General features: G+C 47.0%; 1 protein-coding gene across 1 annotated transcript in view; it reads right to left on the reverse strand.

The window, feature by feature from the left end:
- LOC307133513 (class I histocompatibility antigen, F10 alpha chain-like) overlaps window positions 1-13,701 on the reverse strand; it is a gene marked incomplete at its 3' end in the record, with an annotated part of 32,973 nt that extends 19,272 nt beyond the window's left edge. The window contains exon 1 of the mRNA XM_079828595.1: window positions 13,609-13,701. Coding sequence (XP_079684721.1) covers window positions 13,609-13,699 — 91 coding nt within the window. The 5' untranslated portion in view covers window positions 13,700-13,701. The remainder of the gene's footprint in view (window positions 1-13,608) is intronic.

The following is a 13,701-nucleotide window of genomic DNA, read 5'->3' on the forward strand; positions in this document are numbered from 1 at the left end:
CTGAAGTCCTGAAATTTTCGACTAAAAATCGACTAAAATGACGTTAGGAAAAAAAAACGTTAAATGAATTAGCTGCGCACTGTGCGCAGTACTTGGTAGCCTTGTTGTCTGCCTAAATTAATTATAAATAAACATAAAAATCTAGTAGGCTATTTGCAGAATATTAAATCGTTTTTGACCTGATTATTTTGCACTGAAATGAGTCTGACACACGAGTCTGTTGGCTCTGACAGCGTTGCATCACGTGCACCTGCGCAATATCATAGTACTATATTTTCGGAAGTCATAGGCTATGTGTTGCAGGGCCGTGCAGAGAGTTCTTCAGAGGCAGGGGCTCAAATGTAAAAAAGGGGCAATATGTAAATATATATATATTAGGGGTGTAACGGTACACAAAACTGACGGTTCGGTACGTACCTCGGTTTTGAAGTCACGGTTCGGTACGGATTCGGTACAGCAGTTTTACAAAATTGCTTTTTATTAATTTTTATTCAACAGTGGTTTAATGAAAAAAAAATTTGTGTCTGTCCTTAAATGAATTCAGTTATAACTAAAAGTTTCTTAAAGATAATGCTGTAAACTATATAGGGAGCCCTTACATATTGCTATTAAAGATTAACAACAGAGCCCAAACTATTAGCCTAAATTCATTTGCTATTTATTTTTAGATATAAAAATCAACACTCATAAGCTTCACATAAGGCAGTTTTTGCATTAATATCTAAATCTAATTATTATTATTTTTTCTCCAACTCGTTGAAATATAATCATTTAGTGGCTGTAATTTTCATGACAGGTTTATTTAAACATACATTAAATAAACAAGACATCACTAACAGGCTAAGTGGTATATAATGAATATATATAGACTAATTACGAATATATAGGCTAATATAGTGCATGTATTCAGTGAAAGAGTTAATCTCTCTAGTGAACTCACAGCTGTGGACACTGAATGACTTCTGAGGTAAATGTGATTCTACATGACATTGTTTGTTTACAAGCTGTTTTATTGTCTTTCCGCGGTTGAAACACCGATGGAGCGATTACACAACATATTATACGTTTCAGTAAGTTGTAATGTATCCTCAACATACCTTTTAGATATTCATTTCTTTAGGAAGAGATGATCGCGTTCACTCGCGCGCCGCGCGCTGTCGCTTGAAGATACGCGTCTCTGTCACGTCACATAATAGAGCGTTAAAATGGCATTTATCGTTTGAATTTCGTGATAAAATGGACTGAATACTTAATATGTTCGTGTGGGAACTAGGATTGAAGTGTGTTCCGCGCTTTAAACAAGCCGACTGTTAACTGTTATAGATTACATTCATAAACGTTTGGTACACGCGCGCACCGTACCGAAAGCCCGAAACGTTAGTTCGTTTGTCCATTGATAAGTCCATAAATCGGTTTGTCCATAAATCGGTAATTTTGAACCGATTTATGAATAAGAACAGAAAATTACCGCTCCACTTCACATGCCCAATGGAATTTGAACTTGCTTTGCCAGATCACGATTGGTTGGTGTATATAGCCTACATGACAAACGGGCATTGGTGAATTGTGTAATACTTTAAAATATATAGCCTAATATATAGATTTGTATTTAAATCAACACATTAGCTTTGATTATGGATGAAAAAAAAATATTGGTTTACTTTTTTCCCGTAAGGCCACACACTCTCTGAAAGGACCATATTTGTCTCGAGAGCCGCTTCCGAACAGAGGAAAATCAGCTGTCAATCAAAACGCACGCAACCCATAGCAACGCGTTATGGCAACGCCTCAACAGAAATTGTCCGACTTTTGAGCCGTTCGTTACTATTGTATACATTGTCATCAATGTCATGTTATAATAATCACAATTATTTAGTTTTATTGACCACGATATTATCATTGATATTTGTCTGAGAGGGGCACTTTTGATTCATTTTGAAAAAGGGCAGGGGCTCGAGCACCCAAAGCCTGAAAACACCCCCATTAGCAATTAGTGCTTTCCACCTGATGAAAATGAACGCGGCGCGGCAAAACTGATGAAATGAACGCAGCAAAACTAATGAAATGAACGTGGCTCGGCAAAACTGATGAAATGAACGCGGCAAAACTGACAGTACAGATCCACTAAGCGCGATGTTGTGACGCTTCCCCTCATGTGTATGTTGATGGGCGTTCCTCAAGTTTACCGCTATGGGCGTGCGTTTGAGCCAGCGGGAATGAAAAACAAAAGACCCGCGAGAGACTTCTCTTCGCCAGCTGGCTGGCTGGGCTAATCCAAAAGAAGTGAAAACAATGGGGGTGTTCTGAAGGCAGACTGTTAGCCTACCTGTGAAACAGGGGTGCTCTCAAAACACCCCCATTAGCAATTATTGCTTTCCACCTGATTAAATGAACGCGGCCCGGCAAAACTGATTAAATGAACGCAGCAAAACTAATGAAATGAACACGGCAAAAAATCGACCAATCAGAATTTTGGTCGAGCCAGAACGTATCGACTAATAATCGACTAATTGACTGGGAGATTACAGCCCTAGTTGCCTGGTAACCTTTTTATGAATGGCTGGATTTGAGAATGTGATATGGTTTAGTGTGAATATGTTATCTGACGCAGGAGGGTAGCCATCTTTTCAGAAGTGAGGGGGACAGAAATGTCAGGTGTAATACCAGTTTTTTTTCTGACCTTTGTCTAATTGACAGATTTAATCTCATCTCTTGCTTTTAATTCAGTAATATATCAAATACATTGCTGAACAATAACCACTAATATCTATAATGTTTTCCCTATGTTATGCCAATTTTATGATTGGTTTATGTACTACAAACACTTGTGCATTAAGTCCCCATGGATTTTATGCTTTATAAAAAAAAATATCACTGAATAAGGCAGAAAATATACAGTACCTATCAAAAGTTTGGAAACATTACAATTGTTAAATGTTTTTGAATAAGTTTTCTGCTCACCAAGGCTGCATTTATTTAATACAAAATGCAGTAAAAAAGTAATACAGTGAAATATTATCCTAATGTAAAGCAGCTTTGTGAATATATAGTAAAAAATAAAAAAATCTTTGTAATTTATTCCTGTGATCAAAGCTGAATTTATCATCATTACTCCAGTCTTCAGTGTCACATGATCTTTCAGAAATCATGTTCATTTGATGCTCAAGAAACATTTATGATTATTATCATGTTGAAAACAGTTGTGCTGCTTCATTTTTGTGGAAATCTTGAACTATTCAAACATTTGTGGTAAGATAAAAAAAGAGAGAAATTAATACTTTGATTCATCAAACATGCATTCAATTGATCAAGTGGCATTTATAATATAACAAAAGATTTATACATGCTTTATTCAATGCAAATAAATGCTGTTTATTTAACTTTCTATTCATTAAAAAATCCTGAAAAATAAAATGCATCATGGTTTCCACAGCTGTTTTCAACAATGATTATAATTATAAATGTTTCCTTTTCATCAAATGATCATATTAGATTGATTTCAGAAGGATCATGTGATACTGAAGACTGGAGTAATGATGCTGAAAATTCAACTTTGATCACAGGAATAAATAACACTTTACTATAATATAATATCATTGTAATATCATTACAAATTAAAACAACTGTGCATTTATATGTGAATATATTTCGCAATATTAATGTTTTAACTGTATTTTTTATTAAATAAATGCAGCCTTGGCAAGCAGAAGATACTAAACATTTAAAAGTCTGTCAGTTAGCACTGCATTATTCATATTCTTTATTGTCAATAAATACCTTGAAATGGCTGGAAAAACACAAACCATAGGCTATATTGTCGCAATCGTGTTTGTTGTCAGGTTTCATCAGTCATAGCGATTCTTTTTATTCAGCTGCTGCTACATCGCTGAATGCCTTTGGAAAGTGACAGGGTTTTACTTCTAAGAATCAGTTTTGTTTTTTCTTTGAGAGCGCGCCCTATGGCTTCGAGTATGAATTGGAGTGTTGCACGAGAGTGTTAGCACTCCATAGTGTTCAGATCGCCTTGTTTTTGGATACGAATAAAATGACAGGTCATGTATAAATTATTTTGTGTCTTTGAATTTAAATCTAAATTTATTTACGTTGCCTTCTACGTAAACGAACTTGCTTGTGTAACAAAAGTAGGCCAGTAAGAGCGGTGTGACTAGACGTCGGTTCGAATCCCGCCCGGAGCGGGTCGACTTGGACCGGTGAGACTCTGTAAAAGTGCGGGGGACGAATGTACGTTTTATTAAAGGGGTGGTAAAACACATTCTTTTGAAGGCTTGACTGTGTTTGTGGGGTGCACTGTAACATGTGTTCATGCTTCGTTTTAAAAAAAATTGCCTTATTTTTCATATATTTGACCTTTATTCTACACTGCTCTGTCCCTCCTTGTAAAACGGTCTGATGCTTTCCGGGTTGTATGAAGCCAGTCCCTCAAAAATACGCAGTGGGCTCAGATTGGTTAGCTGGCCCAGTGTGTTGTGATTCGCTAACCGCAGTGCACGTCGGAAACGTCACGCCCCTTACCGCCCGAATCAGACCCAGAACATTTGAGTGAAGATGATCGAGCAGAACCTGTTCAGTCCTCGAGAGTAAAGACTGCGGATCTATAATGATCGCTACTGAATGGCACTTTAACTTTTGTATTTTTAGAACGATTATAGCCAAATATCTGTCGCAAGAACTAACCCAAAACAAACACTAAGCACTGGCTTTAACTAGTAAGTTAGCCAAATCACACACAGAACCATGTTTAGCATGCCTGAAGATAAACAATACATAAAAGCTCTAATCAAAGAATCATTTACACTAATGCCAGGTTCACTGTTGAGATTTTAACGTTAGTGTTTGTAACGTTAGGTGTTTGTCGGATAACGTTAAGTATGAATGAGCATTTAACAGACTGGTTTGCAGAACAGCGTTGTCATCTGTTTACTTCCTTGCTACAACCTATTACAGGAAAACACATCGATGAAAAATAAATCAGACTTACAGGTTGTGGCCCGTAAACAGCTTCTGTTTGTAAATCCAGCTTTCAGGACAAGCTGTTGTGCATATCCTGTATTGAACTCGCGAAGTTTGTGGAAGTTTGTGTTGTCCTCCGTGAAATGTGCAGCGCGCGCGTCATGCATCCACGCACCGGCAGTGTTTTTTTCACGCAGCTGACGTTGTGCAAATCCGGCATTGAAATCGCGAAGACGGTGGATGTTTTCCTCTGTTAGATGTGCTGCAGGAAGCCCCGCGCGCGCCTGATTCCCCGCTGACTCAAACACACGTGCATATAACATGCTGTGTGTTAAACGCTCTGCAACGCACCCCCGTCCCAAGGAAGGCTGAACAGAGCAAGTACCCCAGACCTGCAATCCGGATGGAAATAACAGCGTTTCCTCGGCATCGCGGCAACAACACTCCAGCCTAACTAACTTATACCACAACAGCGCCGCGATACAAAATGGCCTCACCCTCCCTTATTTAATTTTCTCGGAGGAGGGGTTTATGTAAATATTGAGCCTGTTGATGTCACCAACCCTGGAGGAATGTGTGTAGTCGCCTACTGGCCGTTTGCTGTAGTTCTTAGAAACTGATTTCTTTAAAAGCAAATATCTCCCTTTGCTTTAAACTTTGAACGTTGTAACTTTGCAGATGTTGTTTATGCTCAAGCAGCAACATTACATGCTAGCTAAAGTTAGAATAGTGCAATCGTGGTTTACCACCCCTTTAAAAGTGCGGGGGACATGATCTGACGTGCTGCATGTTTTGGACTGAGTATAGCTTTCAGTTTCTGTTCACAGTAAATGCTTCTCTACAAGTAGGCTACTATATGTTTGAGTCGCTCAAAATATGGGAACGCAACACAACGCAGTGCAACATGCAGCAATCATCTCTCCCATATTCGGAATGAGAATCATTTATAAATCTGTTGTCAACAAAAAGAACCACTAAGGTCTTCCTGCGTGTTTCTGCCAAAATACAAGCTGTTTAGTGTTTGAAAGAAATCCATCAACATTTCTTGTTTTTAAAAGAAGTCTCTTCTGACCAAGGCTGCATTTATTTGACCAAAAATACAGTAAAAACAGACAGTAATATTGTGAAATATTATCGTCCGGTTACGTATGTAACCCTCGTTCCCTGAGGAGGGAACGGAGACGTACGTTAGTGACTAACGAATGGGGGTTTCGCTTAGAAGCCAATCATCTTCATCGTATTCAACAGCGCCCAATGGCAGTGCCAATGCCATGGGCATGCGGAATTTGCATGCGTAACTCCGCCCCACCTCGTGGGTATATAAGGAAGTACGCTGCGAACATCGCATTATGTTACTGCTGCAGGAGCCAAGACTGAACTCCTCGCGTTCCAGGCAGCACAGCTGACGTGGCTAAGGAAACGTACGTCTCCGTTCCCTCCTCAGGGAACGAGGGTTACATACGTAACCGGACGTTCCCTTTCGTTCAGTCACTACGACGTACGTTAGTGACTAACGAATGGGGGAACCTGTAAAACAGCGCCACTCAGCTGTCATCCAGTGCCCTGCGTAAGTGTGAGATCCCGCCACTTAAGGCCCTAGGACTCCCACTTATCACAGGATTACCAAGGTACACTGGGAAGCATATCCCAGTGAGGGAATGCCAAGGTGCCTACCGTAGGGAGGACTTAGAGAATACACATATGACCCGCTGAGGGTTGCATATGGAAGATCTCTAGGGTACCAGCCGAAGGTGGATTTTTAACCCTAGGGGTGGCAGGGACTTGCCAAGGGAAAGACACCTGCTCACTGAGGAGGCTTACGGTGGGAATACTCGTGTGGGGGTCGCCAGAGGGGAACCATGCACACGGAGCACCTGGCCGGACATGAGGGTCTGGGCTCGAAAGGGCAGACTGAACTGATGTCGGCGTCGACAGTGCTGGAGGAGCTCAGGGCTCTCGGGGAGCTCACCTGAGGAAAATATCGCACGTATCCAGTCATGGGAGTGGAATGGCGAGCAAGCGAAGACACCTGAGCGTGGTCCATTACCGGCCCCTCGGGGGGGCGAGTACAAAGTCGGACACTGGCTCCACTCGGAGATTGTAGAATCTGGCGAATGTGTTGGGTGTCGCCCAGCCTGCAGCTCTGCAGATGTCTGTTAGCGAGGCGCCATGCGCTAGAGCCCAAGAGGAGGCCACACTCCGGGTGGAGTGTGCCCTCACACCAAGGGGACATGGTCGACCTTGCTGCTGGTAAGCCAAAACAATGGTGTCCACCACCCAGTGAGACAACCTCTGCTTTGAGAGAGCACTTCCCTTCCGCTCTCCACCATAACAGACAAAGAGCTGGTCTGAGGTCCTGAAACACTGCGTCATGTCTACGTAGGCGCGGAGAGCGCGTACTGGACAGAGCAATGCCAAGGCTGGGTCTGCCTCCTCCAAAGGCAGCGCTTGCAGGTTCACCACCTGATCTCGGAACGGAGTGGTAGGAACCTTGGGCACATATCCGGGCCGGGGTCTCAGGATCACGTGAGAGTTAGCCGGCCCGAACTCAAGGCACGCTTCGTCAACCGAAAATGCTTGCAGGTCCCCGACCCTCTTAAGCGAGGCCAATGCGGTCAGCAGAGCCGTCTTCATAGACAAGAACTTAATCTCGGCCGACCGCAAAGGCTCAAAGGGAGGCCTCTGCAGAGCACTTAAGACTACTGAGAGGTCCCAAGAGGGAACGAGAGGAGAGCGAGGAGGATTCAGTCTCCTCGCTCCCCTCAGGAACCTGATGACCAGGTCGTGCTGACTTACCTTTTTGTCTCCCAGGAGATCGTGGTAGGCAGATATTGCGGCCACGTACACTTTCAGGGTGGAGGGAGACAGCCTTCGCTCCACCCCCTCCTGGAGAAACGATAGCACGGACCCGATCGGGCATTTCCAGGGGTCTTCTTGGCGGGAAGAGCACCATGTGACGAAGAGGTTCCACTTCAACGCGTAGAGACGTCGTGTAGACTCAGCTCTAGCGGAAGTGATGGTAGCGACCACCGCAGGTGGAAGGCTACTCAAACCTGCCGTGTCCCGTCCAGAAGCCACACGTGGAGCTTCCAGAACGCTGGACGCGGGTGCCAAAAGGTGCCCCGTCTCTGAGTCAGAAGGTCTGGTCTCAGAGGGATAGGCCAGGGAGGGGCTGTCGCAAGGAGTAAGAGTTCTGGGAACCAGGTCTGGCCGTGCCAAAGCGGGGCGACCAAGACGACCTGCTCCTTGTCCTCCCTGATCTTGCACAGTACCCGTGCAAGAAGGCTCACTGGGGGAAACGCATACTTGCGTAGCCCGGACGGCCAGCTGTGCGCCAGTGCATCCGTGCCGAGGGTGCCCTCGGTCAGGGAATAATACAGGGAGCAATGGGAAGAGTCCTGGGAGGCAAACAGATCTACCTGTGCGTCGCCGAACCGTTCCCATATCAGCTGGATCGTCTGGGGGTGGAGTCTCCACTCTCCGGGGAGAGGCTGAAACCGTGACAGCTCGTCGGCTGCACAGTTCAGGTCTCCAGGGATGTGGACAGCACGAAGGGACCTCAGGCGCTTCTGACTCCACAAAACGAGATGGCGGGCGAGTTGAGACATACGGTGGGAGCGTAGACCGCCCTGGTGGTTGATGTACGCTACTACGGCCGTGTTGTCTGTCCTGACTAGCACATGTTGACCCTTCAGCAACGCTCGGAAGCGGTGCAGGGCGAACCGTACAGCCAGTAACTCGAGGCAATTGACATGCAGAAGGCGCTGGGGTCCTGTCCAGGAGCCCGCGGCTGCTTGTCCATTGCACATGGCACCCCAGCCCGTGGATGATGCATCTGTTGTCACAACAACATGCCTGGAAGCTCGTTCTAAGGACACTCCGGTCCGTAGAAACTTGAGGTTCGACCACGGGGTGAGTGTCTGTAAGCAGGCCCGAGTCACTGGGACCCGGAGCGTGCCAGACCGCCATGCCCATCTCGGGACTCGATCGCGTAGCCAGTGCTGAAGCGGTCTCATATGAAGCAATCCGAGCGGCGTTACCGCGGCTGCAGATGCCATATGCCCCAGGAGCCTCTGAAAATGTTTCAGTGGAACCGCACTCTGGCCCTCGACTTGTCGAAGGGCAGTCAGCAGAGACTGCGCGCGCTCGCTCGAAAGCTGCGCGCACATGGCGACCGAGTCGATATCCATACCGAGAAAAGAGATCCTCTGCGCGGGGCAAAGTTTGCTCTTCTCCCAGTTGACCCGAAGGCCCAGACGGGCTAGGTGATGGAGCACCAGATCTCTGTGTCCGCAAACCTGCTCTCGAGAGGGACCCAGTATGAGCCAGTCGTCGAGGTAGTTCAGGATGCGGACCCCGTGCTGCCGAAGGGGCGCAAGGGCTGCCTCGGCAATCTTCGTAAAGACGCGAGGGGACAGAGATAGCCCGAATGGTAGAACTGCGTACTGATATGCCCGCCCCTCGAAAGCAAACCGTAGGAACGGTCTGTGTCGAGGCAAAATGGAGACATGGAAGTAGGCGTCCTTCAGGTCGATCGCTGCAAACCAATCGTGTGGACGAACGCATTCGAAAAGGCGTTTCGCTGTCAACATCTTGAACGGAAACCGGTGAAGGTAACGGTTCAGGATGCGCAGGTCCAGGATTGGCCGTAGCCCACCGGTCTTTTTGGGTACAATGAAGTACGGGCTGTAAAACCCGCAATTCATCTCGGCTGGAGGGACAGGTTCGATCGCACCCTTCGCCAGTAGGGTGGCAATCTCCGCTCGCATGACGGGGGCGTTGGCCCCGATCATGGTGGAACGGACTCCCTGGAAGCAGGGAGGAACCCGTGCGAACTGAATCGCATAGCCGCGCCTGACGGTCCGCTCGACCCAGCGGGACAGCCCTGGAAGCTGAAGCCAGACATCCAGAAACTGCACCAGCGGGGTCATACGGTGTACAGACGTACCCGGTGTGGGCTTGCAGCGATGCAGCGTCACCGGCCCGGACATGGGAGGCTGTGGGGCGTCCCGGTGCGGGGGCACGGTTGACAGCTGCGTCCTGACAGAGGAGACCAGGGAAGGACCAGCGTTCCACTGGGGTCTGCTCTGCCAGGAGGCTGGCGACAGAGTGGGATGCGAGTGGCGGGACCCGTGGGTGGCGCGCACCGTCATCACCGGACTCTGTGGGCTCAGGGATGGGAGTGTTAATTCTTTCTTTGACCAACATAGGGTGCTGCTGACCCGGGGGCCAGCAGCTGAACAAAGGATTCTCCCCCGGCCCTCCACCGGGGGAAGGAGTGGTCCTGCTACCATCTCCTCGAAAGAATTTCCCATCCCTGAGCCGTCCGTCTCAGGAGCGCCGCTTGGCCTGGCGTTTAGCGGGGCGCGGGGCGGCCTGAGGGGACTTGGACGCCTTCCTACGGCTTCCTCCGCGACCCGGCCCGGGTGAAGGCTGCTGCTTGGACCGGGTGGGAGGGGCGGGAGCCTTAGGAGGGCGTCCTCGGCGTGGAGCAGACTGAGTTGACTGCGCCGGCGGCGGGGTGGAGGCAGCAGCTGGCCGCCGGGGCAGTACGTGCTTAATAGCCTCAGTCTGCTTCTGGGCGATTGAGAACTGTTGGGCGAAGTCCTCAACCGCCCCGCCGAAGAGGCCGGCCTGGGATATGGGGGCATCGAGGAACCGGGTTCGCTCGGTGTCCCGCATATCGGCCAGGTTCAGCCACAGGTGACGCTCCTGGACCACATTTGTGGACATCACTTGACCCAGGGAGCGTGCGGTCACCTTCGTCGCCCGGAGAGCGAGGTCGGTGGCGGCACGCAGCTCATTTAAGAGCCCCGGATCAACTCCACCCTCGTGCATGTCCTTGAGGATCCTGGCCTGGTAGACCTGGAGGATCGCCATGGCATGCAGCGAAGCGGCAGCCTGCCCCGCGGCTCTGTGCGATTTCGACACCAAGGTTGATGTGAATCGACAGGCTTTGGAGGGGTGCTTAGGATCACCACGCCAGGTTGAAGCGCTCTGAGGACACAGTTGCATCGCAACAGAACGTTCAACTGGAGGGACCCCAGTGTACCCTTTAGCTGCCGCCCCATCGAGGACGGAGAAGGCGGAGGAAGTCACCGAACGGTCACGGGAAGACAACGGGGACTTCCAGGACCGCGTGAGTTCCTCATGCAGCTCGGGAAAGAAAGGTATTGAGGGCAAGGACTGACGGGTGTCAGCGCGAGCCCCCAAAAACCAATCGTCGAGCCTTGAGCGTTCGGGACAGGGTGGAGGGTTCCACTCGATCCCTAAACTCGCGGCTGCCCGAGACAACATGGCTGTCAGCTCTGGATCTGACTCGGGCAATGCTGGCACGCCCGAGGGAGGCAGCACAGCCGAGTCATCATCTCCAGAGGACTCGAGCCCACCTTGTGATGCGGTGATCGACATCGCATCCTCCTCTGGAGCGCCAAATGAGATGCGCGGGGGGGCCGGAGCCGGCCCCGCGATCTGCATCTGAACACTCGCGGGTTGCAATGTGCAAGACGGGGGTGTGGCCCGAGGCATGAGCGTCGGGGCTTTGTTCCACACCGTAACCGTCAAGTCACCCTGACCACCAGCCGAAGTACTGGGCCTCTGGGACTCAGTAGATCGGGGTGTGGTAGAGGGGACTCTCACTTCAGTACGAAGGTCATGGAGTCTTGACCGCAACATTGCGATGGTCATGTTCCCGCAGTGAGAACATGACTCATCCGCGAACGCTGTCTGAGCATGCTGAAAGCCCAAACATATCAGACAGTGTTCGTGCCCATCAGAAGAGGAAAGCAACCGACCACACCCAGAAGTACACGGACGAGACATCCTGAAAAGGACGCGTCACGTGTAAGCTCTTTTATGAGAGGAAGCCTCGCAGAGAACGCCGAAGCGCCCAGGGACCACACACCAGCTGTCTAGCGGACCACTGCGCAGATCAGCAGGCAGGCAGTATGATGATCACTGGAACGCGCCGTAACACCAACGCCTCTGGAAAGCTGCTCGTCTCGAAAGCTGTCGATGACTCAGATCAGGCTTGTAGGAGTGAAGAGATCCTCTTGGCTCCAAAGCAGAAACATAATGCGATGTTCGCAGCGTACTTCCTTATATACCCACGAGGTGGGGCGGAGTTACGCATGCAAATTCCGCATGCCCATGGCATTGGCACTGCCATTGGGCGCTGTTGAATACGATGAAGATGATTGGCTTCTAAGCGAAACCCCCATTCGTTAGTCACTAACGTACGTCGTAGTGACTGAACGAAAGGGAATGCAATTTAATATAGCTGTTTTCTATGAGAATATATAGTAAAGTGTGATTTATTCCTGTGGTCAAAGCTGCTTTTATCATCATTACTCCAGTCTTCAGTGTCACATGATCCTTCAGAAATCATTCTCATATGAGGATTTGCTCATGAAACATGTCGGTGTTGAAAACAGTTGAGAACTTTTTTTTTAAGATTCTTTAGGATTTCAGATAAATGTTGTTCTTTTGAACATTCTATTCATCAAAGAATCCTGGGGGAACTGTGCACATATTCAGCATAAGAGACTTCTTTTTAAAATATTTTTAAAAAATCGTACATATCCCAGTCTGTTGTACTGTAAAACTTTGAATATTAAAGTGCAAGTTAACATCTGACCACTCTTGTGGGTTTGCAATTGCTACTGTTACAATACAAGGGTAAAAACATGACAGGCAGATAAGCAACACAGCTACAACTAATGAAATTGATAATGGGTGTGTGAATTATCAAGAACTGACAATAGTCAATAGACAATAGTCGTATTGGTGGCACAGAGGGGCCCCCAAATAAAATTCTGCTTAGGGTCCCATAAAGGCTTGGGCCGGCCCTGCACGACGGCAAAGAAGCATTGCGTGTGGAAGTTAATTCATTTAATATTATCCTTTAAGGCAAGCTACACACCGGCAGCGTGGCATGTCCGTTTTTATTTTGGCTTCCATTTTAACAGGTTAGAGCTTGTACACTGCATGCCTGCATGACAGAAACGCGTGCAAGCTAGAAATGGGTAGAACCGCATCTTTTTTTTTAGCTGTTTGTCATTTTGACACAAATTCATATTAATAAATGACATTGTGATGTTTGAAAGTCTCTATAGGTTTACATAAATGCAGATATAGGCTAATTGTAATTAAGAAAAAATATTGCACCTGTCAATACAGAACGAAATATTCTCTATATTCTTAACACAAAATTAAACATTTTAAATTAACGTTAATGAAGAGCAATTTTTAATGAACAAACATGAATTACGCATAGACAATATTTTTAATGTAACCCAATCCCATATTAGTGCAAGCTTATAAACAAACACTGTTTCTTAGCTCAGCTTTTTAACATGACTCTGTATCTTAACTTCCTCATTCATGTCTGAAACTATAAGCAGATCAAGCTTTTCTTTTGTTAAGCTCTTGAACAGTTTTTGACATGACTTTTCATGAACCCCGAACAGAAACTGCTCAAAATGCCCGAATATCACAAGAGGGAAATATTCGTCCCCTGTATGTGGAACAATAGTCGAAGATATGATTGCTGAAACTATTTAAAACAAACCCTGAAAGCAAACTAAGAAGATTTAGTTTCTACATTTGTAGATGAATCAGGAACAAGTGAACTCTTACCTTTCAGCGCATCGCTTAGACGAGAGAGAAACACACACAACATTATTTTCACTATAAAGGAAATGTTTTTAAACGAGAGTGTGTGAAACATGT

Source organism: Gobio gobio (assembly GCF_949357685.1).
Source record: "Gobio gobio genome assembly, chromosome: 11".
In the NCBI taxonomy this organism is placed as follows: Eukaryota; Metazoa; Chordata; class Actinopteri; order Cypriniformes; family Gobionidae; genus Gobio; species Gobio gobio.